Here is a 19,792-nt window from a genome sequence, read left to right on the forward strand (position 1 = left end):
CTCTTCTCTTCTCTCTTCTCTTCTCTCCTCTCCTCTCTTCTCTCTTCTTCTCTCTTCTCTTCTCTCTCCTCTCCTCTCTTCTCTTCTCTCCTCTCTTCTCTCTTCTTCTCTCTTCTTCTCTCTTCCTCTCCTCTTCTCTTCTCTCTCCTCTCCTCTCTTCTCTCCTCTCTTCTCTTCTCTCTTCTCTTCTCTTCTCTCTTCTCTTCTCTCTTCTTCTCTCTTCCTCTCTCTTCTCTTCTCTCTCCTCTCCTCTCTTCTATTCTCTCTTCTCTTCTCTTCTCTTCTCTCTTCTCTCCTCTCCTCTCTCCTCTCCTCTCTTCTCTCCTCTCTCTTCTTCTCTCTTCCTCTCTCTTCTCTTCTCTCTCCTCTCTTCTCTTCTCTCTTCCCTTCTCTCCTCTCTTCTCTTCTCTCTTCTCCTCTCTTCTCTCTTCTCTTCTCTCCTCTCCTCTCTCCTCTCTCCTCTCCTCTCTTCTCTTCTCTCCTCTTCTCTCCTCTCCTCTCTTCTCCTCTCTTCTCTCTCTCTTCTCTTCTCTTCTCCCCTCTCCTCTCTTCTCTCTTCTCTCCTCTCCTCTTCTCTCCTCTCCTCTCTTCCTCTCTCTTCTCTTCTCTCCTCTCCTCTCTTCTCTCTTCTCTCCTCTCCTCTCCTCTCTTCTCTTCTCTTCTCTCCTCTCCTCTCATCTCATCTCTTCTCTTCTTTCCTCTCCTCTCCTCTTCTCTCCTCTCTCTTCTCTTTATTTTTTATTTATTTTATTTGTCAAACAAGTATAGTATTATAGTACATATTAACATAACATAACATTCGAACGTAGTAATAGAAAGGATAATAAGACAATAGGACAGGGACATTAGGCACATAAGTGCACTTATGCACGCCCCTTACAGACCTCTTAGAAAAGAGGAGAGGTCGATTGTAGATAGTGTAAGGTTGAAGATTTTGGTGTTGGGGAAGCAACAACAGAGTCAGGTAATGAGTTCCAGGCAATGACCACTCTATTGCTGAAAATGTATTTTCTGCAGTCACGTTTAGAGCGATTTACCTTCAGTTTGTGTCTATGACGTGCTCTTGTGTTGTTGTTAAAGGTGAAGTAGTCACTGACAGGGAGTATTATGATGTATGATTTTATGAACAACAGTTAAATCAGTTCGAAGACGACGTAGTTATAAATTTTCTTTTTTTTTAATTTTTTTAATTAATTTTCTTAAAATAAACAGACACACATACAAACATTAAACATAAAGTGGGGGTGCATTTCCCCCGCTTCTCTTGAAAGTATAGATTCAAATACAGAAAAAGAATACATAGTTGAATATGTGTTGAATATTAAAAAGTCTAGTAAATTTGGGTTAGAATTTTCAAAATCTTAAGTACTATGCATATATAAACTAAAGTTCTTAATATGTTGCTTATACATAAACTAATATACCATAATCATCAAACAATACATTTAAACTAATTTTAACTACTATACGTATATAAACCAAAATTCTTAATATGTTGCTTGTACATAAACTACTATACCATAATCATCAATAAATGCATTTAAACTAATATTAACATTGTTATCACCTAGGTAAAAACAAATACAAAAAATTAACTAAAAATAAGTTTGTATATCTTATTTTTTCTTGTCTATCCATTTATAGACATTGTTCCATGTTTCATAGAATTTAGTATCTTCTTGATCATTTAATCGTCTTGTCATCATATCCATTTCAGCGCAATCTAATATTTTGGCTATAACTTCTTCCTCCTTGGGGATTTCTTCCCCCTTCCAATTTTGCGCATATAATATTCTAGCCGCAGTTAGTATGTGTATAATTAAGTAAAGAATTTCTTTCTTATAAGTCTGGTTGGTAATTCCTAATAGGTAAAATTCCAGGGTATTTTCTATATCTTGCTTTACTATTTCTTTTATTATTTTCTCTATCATCTTCCAATATATTTTAGCTTTACCACATGTCCACCATTGATGGTAGTAGGTTCCTATTTCATTCTTGCATTTCCAACATAGTGGGGATGTTTTGGGAAACATTTTTGCTATCCTATTTGGTGGGAGATGCCACCTGTAAAACATTTTAACTTGATTTTCTTTTAATGAGACTGATTTAGTAATTTTCCAGTTATTAATCCAAACTTTCTCCCATGTGTCTATGTCTATTTCCTTGCCAATATTTCTATACCATCTTATCATAGTATCTTTTAAGGTCAACTCTATATTCTTATGGGCAATGAGGAATTTATATATTTTACCTATCATTTTTGTTGGATTGGTAGTGATTAGATTACTTAGCAAATTTTTACTTTTATTAAAAATATAAAGAGTTTTATCCTTTTGGTATCTAGATCGAATCTGGGCGTAATGCCACCAGTCTATTGTTATCCCTTCTTCTTGTAATTTAATCCTAGATTTTAACTTCATCTGATCATTTAGTAATTCTTTATATCTAAAAGATATTTTCTTATCTTTTATAGACTTCGGATGTGTTATTGCTTCTAGGGGGGCAAGCCATTCTGGGATATTTAGAAAATGATTTTTCCTTATGTCTTTCCAAATCTCTAATAAATACTTCCTTAATGTATGTCTTTTAAAATATGAGTGGTTTTTTTCCTTATCGTACCATATAAATGCGTGCCATCCAAGCATAAGATCATGGTTATAAATTTTCTAAATGTAGTATTTGAAGTCTGGAGGAGTAGGGTAATTTGTTACGTGAGGAGGAGTGAAGGACTCTTCTTGTGAAGTATTTCTGGACTCCTTCCCATAGTTCCCTCTAAGCTGAGCAGTGAGCAATCGCTCACTTAAAAATCATCATCAACTCAGAGTTTTCCAAACCTGCCCAGAAGCCGAGAGGGAAAGAGTGAGAGGGAAGGAGAGAGAGAGGAAGAGAGGAAGAGAGAGAAACAGATAGAAAAAAGAGAGGAAGGAAAAGAGAAAGAAAAAGAATGGGAGTAAGGAAGAGAGAAAGAAAATCAAAATCTAGTTTGAAACTAGCTCAACTATTTAAGTGGCATTTTGATATTGATAGAGTTGCCCTATTATGAGCTCACTGTTATAGACACACAGTACAGTATTTTATTTTCAAATTCTCTGAGGCAAAACAGGGTGGGTTTTTTATTTGTTTGTTTGTTTGTTATTTTTTTTTGTTTTTTTGTTTTTTTATTTATTTATTTATTTATTTATTTATTTATTTATTTGTTAATTATTTCTGTGCCGCCCAGTCCCGAAGGGACTGCCGCTCAGACACTATACTTTTCCGCCCCCCCCAAAAAAATTAAAGGGAACACTGCAATTAATATCTGATATGCAGTGTGGATTCCACACAGGTGAGCTATATTCTAGAATAGATCTGACAAATGTTTTGTATGCTCTGGTTAATAAATCAGTGTTTCTAGAGAAGAAGCTATGTAAGATTAGGTTTACAATTCTTAATGCTTTTTTGGCAATGCTGTTACAGTGGGCTCTAGCACCAAGGTCATTGGAAATGAGTACTCCAAGGTCTTTGATTGAGTAAGGGTCCTCTGTTAGTTCAGTTTTACTCTTCCCTTCCCTCCTCCCCTCCCCTCCTCTCTTCTCCTCTTCACTAACCATGCCCAGTTCCTGCAAAAACATTCTTCGGGTGTTTTAGGCTTGCGTCTCCTAATCACCCAGGTTGCTCTTCTATGCGCTCTTTCTAGATGCTCAACATCTTTTTTATAGTGTGGAGACCAAAACTGTAAGCAGCACTCTAGACGTGGTCTTACCAAGGCTTTATAGAGTGGTATTGGTATCTCAATTGATCTTGATCAATGCAGTTTATTTATTTTTTTAAAATAATTTTTATTAAATTGATTTAAAAATAACATATAAGAAAATAAATACATACAAAAACAAAACAACAACAACAACAAAAACAATAACCAATATCAACAATAACAACAATAAATAAGTAACGGAAGATATATCATTAATATCCTCTTGTGAGGAGGGAAAATACAATCTCTTCTAATATCAAATTATTTTCTGGTGAAGAAAGAACAGACAGTCGGTGTTCACTATTATTTCTTTGGGTTATCAATGTCTTGTTTGTTATTGTTATTTTCTTAGACGCCTTCTATACACTCTTTATTAATTAATTCAATTACATAGAGATTTTGTTTTCACTAAACAACTGTATATATATCGTATCTAATCTATTGTATTAAAAAAAACCAACCACATGCCATAGTATATTGCTATTGTCATAGTTTAGTTTGCATTATCAATTCTCCTCTTGAACCAATCATAAAAACAATTCCATGTTTTATAGTAATCAGAGTCTTTCTTGTTTTTTAATTTAAGAGTTAAAGCATCAGATTCCGCACAATCCAATTTTTTTTTCATATTAGTGAGTCTTTCGGTGGATTAGGTTGTTTCCAACACTGGGCTACCACCATTCTAGTTGCGGTCAGTATATGTACCCTGTTTCCCTGATAGTAAGACACCCCCGATTGTAAGACGTATCGGGAGTTTCAGGGGGATCAGCTAATATAAGCCGTACCCCGAAAGTAAGACATATGTCTTACTTTCGGGGAAACACGGGGGTATTGCCGGGGGGGGAGCCCGATGACGTCGCTTCCAAGCTTCCCGCGCGCCACTCGCCTTCGCCTCGCCGCGGCGCCACCGCCTCTTCCCCGGCTTGGCAAAGCGAAGGACGGCGCTGGTCCGAAGCGAGCCGAGCGGGCGGCGGCTTGCAGCGAAGGCACTCGTCCCGGCAACCGAGTCCTGCCGAGGCTCGGCTGCAAGCGGCCAGCGAGGCCGACCAGCTCCGAGGCGAGCGGCCGGAGCTGCGCCCTCCTTCGCCCGCCTCCTTTCCAGCAGGCAGGTGGGGCTGCCCAACTGCGCAGAGCGGCTCCTCCCCTCCAGACACACGCTTCCCCGACACGCGTCTGTGGCTCCACGCGTGCACGCCGCTTGGAGCCCTGAGGTTGAACTTGGAAAAGGGCTCACGAGGCTCCTGTCCCGCGGCTGCCCTTCTGGACTCTGGGGAGATGCCTTCGGGAACGCGACCCTTTCAATTTTTTTCCAATGTAAGACATACCCCGAAAGTAAGACGTAGTGGGGCTTTTGGGGGTAAAAAGAAAGACACTGTCTTACTTTCGGGGAAACACGGTATCATTAAATAATATTTATTTTTGTCTATTTTTTAATCAATAATTCCTAAAAGGAAAGCTTCAGGTTTTTTATTTATCTTAATTTGAAGTATATCCGTTATCCATTTTTGAATCTTAATCCAAAATTTATTTATTTTTGGGCAGGTCCACCAAATATGATAGTACGTCCCCATGTGTTCTTTGCATCTTCAACATTGTGGATTTATCCCAGTATATAGAATTGCATTGACTTTTTTTGTGTGTGGAGGGCTGCTGCTGCTGCACACTGTTAACAAAGTTAGTTTGCATTTTAATCTGATTTATTTTCTCTCTTTTAAAATGATGTTCAGGTTTATTCGCTTTTAACATCCTTAAACTGATAAACAAGCTGGAGGCTAGTTCCAGATCTTTTTAAAATTGTTAGTATAAATTGGGATCGGGTTTATTTCCCCTTCTGATGTCAGACCTCATTTTAATGAACATGTGTTCATTAAATGGGATGCAACTATGTAAGATGCTTGACTGCACGTCACTGATTTTATCCTGTCCAATCTACTTTCCTTTTTCACTTTTTCTTTGTTACGTTAACTCTAAAAGGGGACGTAAGCTAAGGATCGGGGTTCCCTCTTTGAATTAGAAGAATTTTTTTTTTTTAGATTTTTTTAAAGATTTTTTTTTATTGGCCAAGTGTGATTGGACACACAAGGAATTTGTCTTGGTGCATATGCTCTCAGCGTACATAAAATAAAATATACATTTGTCAAGAATCATATGGTACAATACTTAATGATTGTCATAGGGGTCAAATAAGCAATGAAGAAGCAATATTAATAAAAATCTTAGGATATAAGCAAGAAGTTACAGTCATACAATCAACATGGGAGGAAATGGGTGAAAGGAATGATGAAAAAAACTAGTAGAATAGAAGTGCAGATTTAGTAGAAAGTCTGACAGTGTTGAGGGAATTATTTGTTTAGTAGATGGTGTTTGGAAAAAAACTGTTCTTGTGTCTAGTTGTCTTGGTGTGCAGTGCTCTGTAGTGACGTTTTGAGGGTAGGAGTTGAAACAATTTGTGTCCAGGATGTGAGGGGTCAGTAAATATTTTCCCCGCCCTCTTTTTGACTCGTGCAGTATACAGGTCCTCAAGGGAAGGCAGGTTGGCAGCAATTGTTTTTTCTGCAGTTCTGATTCTCCTCTGAAGTCTGTGTCGATCCTGTTGGGTTGCAGCACCAAACCAGACAGTTATAGAGGTGCAGATGACAGACTCAATGATTCCTCTGTAGAACTGGATCAGCAGCTCCTTGGGCAGTTTGAGCTTCCTGAGCTGGCACAGAAAGAACATTCTTTCTCTCTTAATATTTGGATAAATTGTAATAAAATAATCTTCCTGCCTCAAATTTGTCCCATTGGAAAATATGCACGCCGAGGTATCAGCCTAAAAAACCATATTTGGCCTTCAATAGTGAACGGAGAGATTTTTAAAAAAAATGCTTTTAACTATTTTTTAAATTATCTGTGGTGTTTTCTTTCTTTCTCTCTCTCTCTTTCTTTCTCTCTCTTTCTTTCTTTCTTTCTTTCTTTTTTGGCAGCTTGGCAGAAAACCAGATTGGTACCAAAGGAGCAAAAGCCCTGGCTAAATCCCTGATGGTCAACAGGAGCCTTTTAGCTCTGGAGTAAGTATTTGGTGGGATTTTTTAAAAAAGCACATTGTGGTGCTATGAGAGCGGTTGGCAACTGGCTGCCATTGAGTTGAGCCTGCCCCAACAGAGAAACCTCTATCATCACCAGTGTTGGGTTGCAGCTGGAACAGTCCAACACGGCATCCCAGTAGAGAAAACAGAGCTACTTGCTCAGTTCCACATGAGATTTGGGTTCTGGGCAGTGATGGGTTGCTACGGGTACGGTTAGGTACACAGTACCGGTAGAAAAAATTTGATCAGGTACACAAAACTGGTAGAAAAAAAATGGATTTTTTTTTCTTTTTTCCTCTTTTGGCCTCTAAGGATATATTTCTTATCACAGTAAATGAAGTTGAATGTATATAATTTTAGAAGAGCTGTGCGTGCATGTGTGTGTGTGTACATACACATACAGTTTATATAGTAATGTATATTTTTGTGTGCCTGTGTATAATTGGTTTGTACACACATGGCATACAGTGGAACCCCGACATAAGAGCTGCTCTACTTAAGAGCAACTCGAGATAAGAGCTGGGAGGGGAGAGATATTTTTGTTCTACTTACAAGCCCAAATTCGAGATACAAGCGCCAAGGAGCTGTCTCCTGAAGCCAAACGCTAACTTCCGCGTTCGGCTTCAGGAGACAGCTGCGAAGCGGCGCGCATGTTTTAAAAGGTTGCAGCCGGCCTGGGGGGCTCGGGGGGGTGCTTGCAGCTTTCTTTCTTGCTCTTTTTCTTTCTCTCTTTTACCTTCCCTTCCTCTATTTCTTCTTTTCTTTCTCCTTCCCACCTTCTTCCCTCCCTCCCTCCCTTCACTCATTCCTCTCTTACTCTCCCCTTTCATAAGTTTCCTTGCTTCCTTCCTCTGTTCCTGTCCCTTCCCCCTTTCTTTCTTTCTTTCTTTCTTTCTTTCTTGCTCTTTTTCTTTCTCTCTTTTACCTTCCCTTCCTCTATTTCTTCTTTTCTTTCTCCTTCCCACCTTCTTCCCTCCCTCCCTTCACTCATTCCTCTCTTACTCTCCCCTTTCATAAGTTTCCTTGCTTCCTTCCTCTGTTCTTGTCCCTTCCCTCTTTCCTTCCTTCCTTCCCACCCTCCGTCCATTCATTCACCCATTCCTCTCTTGATCGCTTAAAGCCGGTCCCTGGTGCAAAAAGGGTTGGGGACCTCTGTCCTACAGGATTGGGTGGCAGAGAAGTTGAACATATGTAAATTTAAAAGTTTAAGAAAGTTTACAAGTTAAGTGAAAGAAACTTCATTATTCATTTATATGTACATGTACATTTCTTCATTAAAAACATGTCTTTCTGCATAATTTAGACTAACTTTGTGAGTTTTTTGAGGGCTGGAACCAATTAAAATTATTTACATTAATTCCTATGGGGAAAAGTCGTTCGAGATAAGAGCTGCTCGACTTAAGAGCCCAGGTCCGGAACGAATTAAACTCGTATCTCGAGGTACCACTGTATATACAAAGAATTAAATAGTATATTTTGGATGTTTAGTAATAGTAAATAGAGAGGGAAATTGTATCTCTTGTAGGCGAGGAGAGACCAGGCACCCGAACCCTAACCCTTGATGTGAGTGACGTCAAAATGGCCGCCGTTAAGCCAGTCACATGACCTTTAAGCCACTCCGTCACATGACCAGCAAGGCACTCCCACCTGGTCACATAGCTGGCAAGCCACACCCACAAAATAAGCCATGCCCACAGTGTGGTAGTAAAAAAAAAATTGTAGCCCTTAACTGGTTCTGGGAATGTGCAGGAAGGCAAATTTTGCGCAAGAACATTCAAGCATGAGAGATTTCATCAGTTTTCAGGGTTTTTTGCTTCTGTGCAGCAAAAAATACACTAAAAATATTGGTGAAATCTCTCTCAGCTGAGCATCCTCACACAAGATTTGGCTTCCTGTCAGTGAAGGGCTACCAATTTTGTTGCTACCACGCTGTGGGCATGGCTTATGCAGGACGCCCAGCATTTTCTTTCAACATCTTTCAGTGCAGCCCACCCCTCCTTCCTGTGCATGCACAGAGCCAAATCTTGTATGGCCACAGACGCATGCGCGCCGGTCACTCGGAGCTGCGCACGCAACCACACCGGTAGCACCGCCGCCGAGAAACCCCTGCCTGATGATCACAGGGACCGCCTTCTGCTGCACGAATCCCAGCGACCAGTTAGGTCCCACCGAGTGGGTCTTCTCCGGGGCCCGTCAACTAAACAATGTCGCTTGGTGGGACCCAGGGGAAGAGCCTTCTCTGTGGTGGCCCCGGCCCTCTGGAACCAACTCCCCCCAGAGATTAGAATTGCCCTCACCCTCCTTGCCTTTCGTAAACTCCTTAAAACCCACCTCTGCCGCCAGGCATGGGGGAATTGAGATCCTTTTTCCCCTTAGGCCTTTACAATTTTATGCATGGTATGTCTGTATGTATGTTTGGTTTTACAATAGGGGTTTTTAACTGTTTATATTGAATTGTCATATGCTGTTTATTACTGTTGTTAGCCGCCCCGAGTCTATGGAGAGGGGCGGCATACAAATCCAATAAAATCAATCAATCAAATCACCAACTTCTTTTAATGACCCCATAATCGCTCGCATTGGGTTGGAGCAGCGGTCCCCAAACTACGGCCCGCGGGCCACATGCGGCCCACTGAGGCCATTTATGCGGCCCGCCGGTGAGTGACAAGAGCACAGGGAAAAGAGAGAGAGAAAGAAAGAAAAGGGAAAGAGAGGGAGGGAAGGAGGAGAGGAAGGAAGGAGGGAAGGAAGGAAGGAAGGAGAAATGGAGGGAACAAGGAAGGAAGGAAGGAAGGAAGGAAGGAAGGAAGGAAGGAAGGAAGGAAGGAAGGAAGGATGAAATGAATGGAGGGACAGAGGAAGGAAGGACTGTTTTGGAGGGGTAATTTTTTTAATTTTTCTCTCAACATACATTCAAACAACACAGTGTACCATCTAATTTTCCATGAATAAAATGCAGTATTTTGTAAGTAACTAATATCAATCAAAAAAATTACAAAAGTTTTTTTTCTAATTTTGTCATCCAGTTACATTCATTTTCTTTTAATTAAATTCCCTCCTTAATGTTCCTTCAAAAAGTGCAACACCAATTATATTTCTAACTTATTAACCATTATGCCAAAGTGCTTCCTTCTTTCTTTATACATTTTTCATAAGCCAAGAAAATCTTGTATAGCCAATCAGATGTCAACAAAAGAAAATTAAAAACAAAACATAAACATATATGAATTTCAGACCTTCCCCCTCTAAATAGTACGTTCCCATTTTTTTTTTACTTTAAAACGAGGTTTTTTCAGTGTGCATAGGAATTTGTTCATAGTATTTTTTATAGTCCGGCCCTCCAACAGTCCGAGGGACAGTGAACTGGCCCCCTGTGTAAAAAGTTTGGGGACCCCTGGGTTGGAGTCTTGGCCAACGGAATGAGGCTAGCAGAGTGTTTCCTGGCCCGATGCCCTCCCTGTCACCAATGTGGAGTTTTGCTCCGCAGATAAATTCTCAGTGTGCCCGGAGAGAGAGCGCCATATCCGCTGCTACCTAGGATCGAACTCGCGGCCTCCTGATTGCAAGGCGAGAGCTCCACCTCTCCAGTCCACAAGCAAACCTGAGTCGCCTGGGATTGGGAAGCGTAGAAGTCGAAATGAATAAAATAAATAATAAATACAAAATAAATCTCAAAGTTCATCGTATTTTTGAAAGCATTTTAAAGCAGATTCCGGAGATGATCCATGCGCTGCTAATTTTCCTCTCTTTCCCCTATGTTAAGTCTTCGGGGCAACGCCATCGGGCCCAACGGAGCGAAGGCGCTGGCTGACTCCTTGAAAAACAACCAACGCTTGCTCTCACTAAAGTAAGGACAACTCCCTTTTCTTGCCCTTGAACCCACAAGCCTTGAGTAGGCGGTCCTCGACACACAACCACAATTGGGAGCAGAGTTTCCATTGCTGAGCAAGGCGTGTGTTAAATGAGGCATGCCCAATTTTATATATATATATATATATTGGCCATGGTTGTTGTGAATCATGCAGTTGTGTTAAGGCAATCCAACTTGCTCCCTTGACTTTGCTTGCAATATCTATATCTAGGAGAACCTGTACCATTGAATAGCTATATGCTGAGGACCAACTGGATCCTTGACCTTCTAACTTGCTCATTCTCTTCCTCCAGCCTCCAAAGCAACCAGATCAAGGACAAAGGGGCAGCAGGCCTGGCCGAGGTGCTCACCAGCAACCAAACACTGATGACGCTGCAGTGAGTTTGTCCCATCGTTGCCACATGGAATCGTTCCCACCCACCCCCCCATCCGTTCCCGGTCAACTGCTGGCATTTTAGGCCATGGGCTGTTTTTTTATTTACACCATCAACTTGTCTTCTGATGCTGGAGTCTGCAATCTTGGCAACTTTACGACTTATGGACTTCAACTCCCAAAAGTTGCCAAGGTTGCAGACCCCTGCTCTGAAGCAGAGTTGGAAGGTCCCAAAACCTCCTCTGGACCTTTCCAGCAACGCTGGGCAAACAAGGTTTGTCTTGTGGATCTGTTATCTCTACTACTCCAAAGCAGCAATTCTGCTTTTCTCCCTTGAGATCATGTTAAAGGAGCCGGGTTTTGGTCTAATGGTTAAGGCAGCAGACAAGAAGGCGAGAGAACAGGAAAGGGGGTTAGGTGAGTTTGGGCCACTCTCTCTTCCTCTCTGCTCAACCCTCTCACAAGTTTGTTTCTGTAGGGGAAATAGAAGGAGGGAGGATGAGGTATGTTTATCATCTTAATGGAAAAATGATAAATGCATAAGGACAGACAGACAGACAGACAGACAGACAGACAGACAGACAGACAGACATATAGATGGTAGATAAATAGATAAATAGATAAATAGAAAAAGATAGAAGGATAGCTAACTGAATGGATGGATGCATGGATAGATAGACAGACAGACAGACAGATAGGCAGGCAGACAGACATTTAAATGATAGATAAATAGAAAAGATAGATGGATAGCTAAATAGGGATGGATGGATGGATGGGTGTGTGTGTGTGTGGGTGGGTGGGTGGGTGTGTGGGTGGGTGGGTGGGTAGGTAGGTAGGTAGATAGATAGATAGATAGATAGATAGATAGATAGATAGATAGATAGATAGATAGATAATGATAGCTAGCTAGCAAGCTAGGTAGTGATATGGATAGGTAGGTAGGTAGGTAGATGGGTGGGTGGGTGGATGATAGATATGATATACATAGATTGATGATAGAAGATAGATAGATAGATAGGTAGATAGATAGATAGATAGACAGAGAGAAAGAGAGAGAGAGAGAGACAGACAGACAGACAGACAGACAGACAGACAGACAGATGGATCCGACAGGCAGACTGACAAATGACGGGAGAGTGAAAGCAAGAGGGAAACAGTTGATGACATGCCCTTCCTCAAATTAGAAAAGCCCCCTGCTTATGGCCCTAAACATCCATGCCCCCCCCCTTCAAATCGGCCCTCTTCTAAAGTAGGGAGTCACTACTTCGAAGGACAGTGCTCCATGCCTGGATTCATTCACCGTGTCCTTCTCCTTTCCCAGCCTCCAGAAGAACGAGGTGGGACCGCAAGGTTCGAAGCAGCTGGCCGAAGCCCTGAAGAGGAACTGGGGGCTCAAGGACCTCATGTGAGGAATGAGACACAGGATGCCTCGTGGGGTGACAAGAGGGGTGGGGGTAATTAAGCGTAGATGGTGGCCATTCATATGATGGCAGACTGGTCCATGGGTGTTGTGGTTGGCTTCAGGAAAGCTCCTAGGGCTGGGATTTATGGAGGGAGAAAATATGATATATGCATTGTAGGGTGGACTCTGTCACACTATAGGGGCATCAGGACATCACACACACCTATTGTAGGAATCAGACCACACACGAAGCCATCCGAAGGGTTGTGTTTGGAAACAGGATGCGCCAAGATTGAATCCTCTCAGTTGAGCTCCATCTTGTGCCTTTTGCTGATCACATCTACCCAACTCACTAGAGCAGGGAGACACAGAATGCTATGGATCCCTTTGCCTTAAAATGTCCCTCTTATAGGACCAAGAAGTATGGCCTTCTCAGTGGTGGCTCCCTTCCTGTGGAACATCCTCCCTGCAGAGAAAAGATTAGTCCCCATTTTCACATTCATTCACAGGCCCTGAAGACCTGGTTCTACATGTGTGTGTACACATATATAGGCAAGAAGGAAGTATGCTCCCTCTCCTATTTGGATATACCAGGGTGATTCGACAGGGAAAAAACCCATATAACCCTTCCCTGGTACAAGCTGAGAGGAGGAGAACCTGTGGTCTAGAGGTTAAAGGTACTGTCTTACAGTTAGACACCCCAGGTTCAAATCCTGGTAAGGGTATGGCTAGCTGATGATATATACTGCTCAAAAAAAAAATAAAGGGAACACTTAAACAACAGAATATAACTCCAAATAAATCAAACTTCTGTGCAATCAAACTGTTCATTTAGGAAGCAACACTGATTGACAATCAATTTCACCTGCTGTTGTGCACATTCAACTTTGTACAGAACAAAGTATTCAATGAGAATATTTCATTCATTCAGATCTAGGATGTGTTATTTGAGTGCCCCCTTTATTTTTTTGAGCAGTGTATATGTAACACATTTTTTTTGCTGAGTTAAAAATGAAGGGATACTAGTATAGATCTATTTCAAGGGTGTTTCTCTCATCAGCTAGCCGTACCCTCACTGGGATTTGAACCTGTAGCTTCTGCCCCGTAAGGTAGAGAATTAACCTCTAGGCCACAGGATCTCTTCCTTTCAGCTTTGTACCAGGAAAGTCAGAAAAAACATATACAGTACACACATACTCACACACAAATGCTAGCCAGTGGTGGGCTTCAAAAATTTTACCAAGGGATTCTCTGCCTGGTTGCTGGGTGGGCGTGGCAGGGTGGGCGTGGCCTAATCATTTCCCTGACTACAGGGGTGGGGGTTGTCCTCCCCGAGGTCCTGAGGCTTCCGTTGAGCCTCTAGGAGGGTGAAAATGGCCTCCCCAGGCTCCGGAGGTCCTCTTTGGTCTTTCCAAATTTCCAGTAGGCCTGTTTTTCACCCTCCTTTTAGAGATTCTGCCGAACCCCTGCGAACCCCCAGCAGCCCACCCCTGATGCCCACAGGCCTGGGGATTCCAGAGAGGGATGGAGCCCATCAAGTGGCTTATTTGATTGATTGTTGTTGCCAAAAGGGATGGGGTTGTTGCTTTTTAATTGTATCTTTATTGAATTTTTATCTTTGTAAGCTGCCTGGAGATATTTATTTATTAAATAAATAAATGTCTTTCCCCCTTCATGGGATGATAACTCTATCCGTCAGATGGAATGAAAATGAACTCTATGAGAACCAAAATTCATAATCGCTTGTTAAAGTCTCCTTCTACAAGTTTAAATCAACCGGTGACTTATTGACATCCATTCCTTGCTCTTCCTTTATAGTTTGTCGGGAAATTGTGTTGGCGACCTGGGTGCAGGAGCTTTGGCCAAAGGACTAAAATTGAACCACACCCTTCTAACTCTGGAGTAAGTGGCTCGCCCTGCTGGTCTCTGTCTGTAGGGGTAACTTTTTCTCTGTCTTGGAAAGAGACTATTGTAGTCAGTTTGGTCTAGTGGTTAACCCTGCTGTTCAGTTCAGGTCATATGTGACCCAAAACGAAGTTTGAGACCCTGTAAATAATTTTCCTTGCATATCTGAAACTTGAAATTACATGACCTTGAGTCATTTGAGGGGTTCTTTCTATGAGTATTTTTTTTTGGTTGCTTAGTTTTTGCTAGGCAAAAAAACTTACACTTGTTCTGTTTCCGGATCTATTTGAGGTTGATTTTAGCTCCTGGAAGTGTTTTTGCATTGGTATACTAATTTGAATATTCCTGATCATAAACAAATGAAAAATGAAATGAAAAAAATTAATGCTTATTTGTTTCTTTTGCTCAGAAAATCCCCCCCCCCCGGCTGTGTGCAATTATGTTCACTTTATATATAGATTAGGCTGCAAATTCCAAATTTTTCGAATACCTGTTGCATTGGTGTAGTAATGTGAACATTCCTGATCATAAACAAATGAAAAGTGAAATGAAAAAATTTGGGACAATCACCAGGCGACCAGGAGGTCTAGTCCCATCTTGGCCATGAAAGCCAGCTGGGTGTCTTTGGCTCACTCATTCTCTCTCATCCCAACTCACCTCACAGGGTTGTTGTTGTAGGGAAAGTAGGTGGAAGATTGATTGATTGATTGATTGATTGATTGATTGGATTTGTATGACGGCGCTCTCCAAAGACTCGGGGAATGTTCACCACTTAGGTTGTTTGTAAAAATAAAGGTGGGATATCAATATCTATAATTGAGACGAGAATTTCTGTTGCTAAGCAAGGCGGTTGTTAAGTGAGTGATGTTCTATTTTTAGCTGTCCCCGCTCTTTTTTTTTTGCCAGGGTTATTAAGTTAATCACTGCAGTTAAGTGAAAAAGAAAACTTCAAACAGAACAGGAAGAATACGAGTAGGAAGAGATGTTCAGTTCTGGAGACCTCACCTACAAAAAGATATTTACAAAATTGAACGGGTCCAAAGACGAGCTAAAAGAATGGTGGAAGGTCTTAAGCATAAAACGTATCAGGAAAGACTTAATGAACTCAATCTGTATAGTCTGGAGGACAGAAGGAAAAGGGGGGACATGATCGAAACATTTAAATATGTTAAAGGGTTAAATAAGGTTCAGGAGGGAAGTATTTTTAATAGGAAAGTGAACACAAGAACAAGGGGACACAATCTGAAGTTAGTTGGGGGAAAGATCAAAAGCAACGTGAGAAAATATTGTTTCACTGAAAGAGTAGTAGATCCTTGGAACAAACTTCCAGCAGACGTGGTTGGTAAATCCACAGTAACTGAATTTAAACATGCCTGGGATAAACATATATCCATTGTAAGATAAAATACAGGAAATAGTATAAGGGCAGACTAGATCTTTTTCTGCCGTCAGTCTTCTATGTTTCTATGTTTCTATGTAGTTAGCACGCCTTTCTCATTTTCCCGGGTTTTGTGTCTGCTTCAGCCTCCAGAGCAATTCCATCAGTGACACCGGAGTGACAGCGCTCACACATGCTCTCTGCTGCAACCAAGGTCTCACTAGCCTCAAGTAAGTCCACACTGCTGCAGTGCGTCCAATGGTAACTCCTACGAAGTCTTTAGACCTTTGCCTAGGATTCTGAAAGGAGGAATATTTAGAATATAGCATTGGCTCTGATTGTTTACCGCGTTGGCCAAAGTCAACAGGAGTGATCCTACACACTTGTGAGGTTCTTAGTGCTCTCCCTTAGTTTGGTTGTTTTCTTGCAGACTTTTCATTACTGGCACTGATGATGTTATCTAGCTTGGTAATGAAACGTCTGCAAGCACAGAGTGCGCTAAAGACCCCACTGTCCAAGCCTGAACTATACATCTTCTCTTATATAGGCACATTTACACTTATAACATTACACCTTCCCTGAGTTTATCAGAGCATCTGATAATGTCAGGGAAGGTAAAATATTGTAAGTGTAAATGTGCCTGTTTAGGATCACCCCTATATAGGATCATCCCTGTTGACATTGGCCAATGGAAGGTTCATCTCTTGTGCCCACTTATTCATACTCTGGTTGGGGAAAAGGGGTGTAAATAACAATTAAAAAAACAATTAGCTCAGTGGTTCCCAACCTTGTTTTGTCCATGCCCCACCTAAGCATCTCTAAAATCCTCAAATTCAAAAAGTGAACTCCTACTTATGTGGAGGAAGCCTAAAAAGGCCATTAACTTGGTTTAAACAAGGTTCCAATTGCCTCTATTAAAAAGGGGAAAAGTTATTAAAAGTGTCCCCTCAGCTGATCACGGATTCTGAGGAGCGAGAGACGAATGTGGGTTGGTATCTGTTCTGCCGGCGTGTTTCAACCGCCTGTAATTACAGGGTAATTAGTCCAGGAAGACACACACCACACGATAAAAGGAAAACCCAAAAGTTTTTATAAACAGAAAAACAGAAACAGCTCCCTTTTTAAATGTCAAAGGGATTTTCTGGTACACACAAGGCACAGGTTAAATGCAATCCAATTGCTCACCCAATAACTGGGAAATTGAGTCCCATTCTAAAGTCCAGAGAGTCCACACACAATCTTGAACAGCACACAAACCATGATCTTGAAGAAACAATGTAAACTGCCACAAAGCTAAACCAGCACGCTGTTCTTTTTATCCGTAGCACTAATTACAGCAGCCCCACCCAACCACAGGTGGCCTCATTTTCTCTTGTAATGATCCTTCAGTTGTTGTCTCCTATGCATCACTCTACGCATGTGTGGATGTGTCATTAATTCTTGTTCAGAATCCAAGGATGATACAGATGATTGATCTCCTCCCGGGCTGTCTGCCAAACTCCCCTCTTCCCTGTCACTCATGCTTCCTTGGTCAGAGGAGGCTTCGTCGGCAGATTCCATCGGGAGCAAAACAGGCCTGTGGCATGTGGATGTTTCCCCCACATCCACCTGCACATTCCTTGGGGCAGGAGCTGGGCCAGAGCTAACCACAACAGTATCCGAGGCCAGTGTACTTGACACCAGAGTCTGATAGCAAGGAGGGCGGAGAGGATATGGGATAAGAGGCAGAAAGTCAACCAGGGCCTGTGGCACCTGCAGAGGTGCCCATGAGTGACTCAGAGGAAGAGGACGTGCTTCGTCTTGATGCCAGAGTACACAGGAGTGTCAGAAGGCAGGAGTGGCTAAGGAGGAAGAGGTCTATGTTTGAATAGATATCTAGAACATTTGGCCACGCCTTTTGCCTACTTAAGGGTGAGTCTCCTGACAAGTGATTGAGGAAATCATCGTTCGAATAGGAGAGATGGACGATCGGATCATGCTTGTGGAATATTTCTGTGATTTACAAATTAAGAAACTGAAAACTGTTCCCCAGGCTTCTTGCCAATTCAGCGTGAGTCATGTTAATTAGAGACTGAATCAAAGAAAACTATTTTGGGAGTTTTGGTTTTCTACCCATGACTTTAATCAACAGCCGCTACAGCAACGGACTGATTACTTGCTTTTGCTGATATATTTCATACATTTTTGTTGATATATTTTAAACTTTTTGGCTAGTAAACTGTTAGAAATTATATACTTAAAACTTGTCAACTCCATGTGTGTGTCTACCTATTTCTTGGAGGGCTCATTATTGGGACAGAACAAAAACACCACAAAAGTAAATTGTAAGGATGCAGAATTCCCCATCCTTTTCTATGTTTTTGTTTTTTTAATGATAATTTTAATTGATTTTTAAAAAATAATAATAAAAACATGCACATTACATATAACGCAGTGCTTGGTGATCTGTGCACCCAGCACCAGACAACACTCAAACCCCATCACTAAAATGAGGGTTCAAAATGAGCCTTTTGAATTAAGATCAATGTCCATTTACATTTATAGTACAATTATATGTCCATTTATAATATAAAGTAATTCCAATTTATTCTTCATAGCTTGGTCCCGAATTCTACCAACCATATAATCTCTCACCCTATCCCATCATCCCATCAATTCTCCCAATTTATTTTTATTAATCATATTAATCTTTACCATCATAATTTCAAACTGAATGTGGTCCACCATGTACCGGTACCAATTTTGTATTGTCCATTTTGTTGCATCCTTCCAACCTAAAACTATTACTGCTTGAGCATTTTCTATAGCTGCATCCTCTTCTACGTTCTTAGGTCAGACTGGAGTGTCATGTCAAACGAAGATACAGTAGTTAAGAAAACATCAATAATGATTTTTCTCTCCCTTTTCTTTTTAAAACCCAAGTCTACGGGAAAACTCCGTAAGCCAAGATGGAGCGCAAGCCATCGCCAACGCTCTACGAGCTAATTCTACCCTGAAGAATCTGGAGTGAGTTCATTTCAACTAGCATATACCCCCCCACCTTCTGACCGTTAAAAGTTATGTGTGGGTATGATTGTAATATTGAGTGTTGATTGTGTATTACTGCTTGTTTTTAAGATAATGGGTTTTAGCCATAGTTTTAATTATTAGATTTGTATTTATATTGTGTTATTTATTTAGTATTTATTTATTATTTAGATTTGTATGCCGCCCCTCTCCGAAGACTCTGGTTATTGTTGTTATGAGCCGCCCTGAGTCTAATAAATTATTATTTATTATTATTATCTGTTCTGTCGGGCTCTCTGGCAGAATCCTCCCGAAAATGCACAGATACAATTTCAGACACACACACATTTGAAAATTCAAAACAATGTTCTTTATACCGAAAATGCACTTAAACGAAGCCCTCTTTTTGTATAGCAAAGAGCACTTGTCTCCAAACAAACTGGTAATTTGTACAAGTCCCTTATCAGTTCTGAGATACTTAGCTTGCAGCTGTGAGGCAATTCACAGTCCTTCTTTCACAAAGTGAAACACACTTTGCTCTGGTTTGGTTTCAAAGTGGGGGAAAATCAGCACACAAAGGTCGAAGTCAGCAAGGCAGGCACGAAACACAAGGATCAGAGAATCCTCCACAATGGCCAAACCCACAGACTGCTATTTTTAGCAGCCTCACTAATTACCACAGCCCCACCCAACCACAGGTGGCCTCATTTTCTTTGATAATAATCTCTCAGTTGTTGCTGCCTATGCATCGCTCTCCGCATGCGTGGCTGTATCATTAACTCTTGTTCCGAATCCAAGGAGGAGCTAGATAATTGATCTCCTTCTGAGCTGTCTGCCACACTCTCCTCCTCCCTGTCACTCATGTCTTCTTGGTCAGAGGAGCCTTCATCAGCAGATTCCACCGGGAGCAAAACAGGCCTGCAGCATGTGGATGTCTCCCCCACATCCACAGTCCTTGGGGCATGAGCTGAGCCAGAGCTAACCACAACAATTATCATTGTCATTGTCATTATTATTCCATGTTCAACTTCAAAATTTACCTGTCTGTTGGTAATG

General features: G+C 41.3%; 1 protein-coding gene across 3 annotated transcripts in view; it reads left to right on the forward strand.

Annotated features, from left to right (window-relative positions):
• NLRC3 (NLR family CARD domain containing 3) overlaps positions 1-19,792 on the forward strand; it is a 58,071-nt gene that overhangs the window by 10,049 nt on the left and 28,230 nt on the right. For all 3 annotated transcript variants that reach the window (XM_070760997.1, XM_070760996.1, XM_070760998.1), the window contains exons 4-10: positions 6,700-6,783; positions 10,565-10,648; positions 10,966-11,049; positions 12,367-12,450; positions 14,266-14,349; positions 15,877-15,960; positions 18,653-18,736. In XM_070760997.1, coding sequence (XP_070617098.1) covers positions 6,700-6,783; positions 10,565-10,648; positions 10,966-11,049; positions 12,367-12,450; positions 14,266-14,349; positions 15,877-15,960; positions 18,653-18,736 — 588 coding nt within the window. The remainder of the gene's footprint in view (positions 1-6,699; positions 6,784-10,564; positions 10,649-10,965; positions 11,050-12,366; positions 12,451-14,265; positions 14,350-15,876; positions 15,961-18,652; positions 18,737-19,792) is intronic.

The sequence above is a fragment of the Erythrolamprus reginae genome, chromosome 9 (assembly GCF_031021105.1).
Source record: "Erythrolamprus reginae isolate rEryReg1 chromosome 9, rEryReg1.hap1, whole genome shotgun sequence".
NCBI lineage: Eukaryota > Metazoa > Chordata > Lepidosauria > Squamata > Dipsadidae > Erythrolamprus > Erythrolamprus reginae.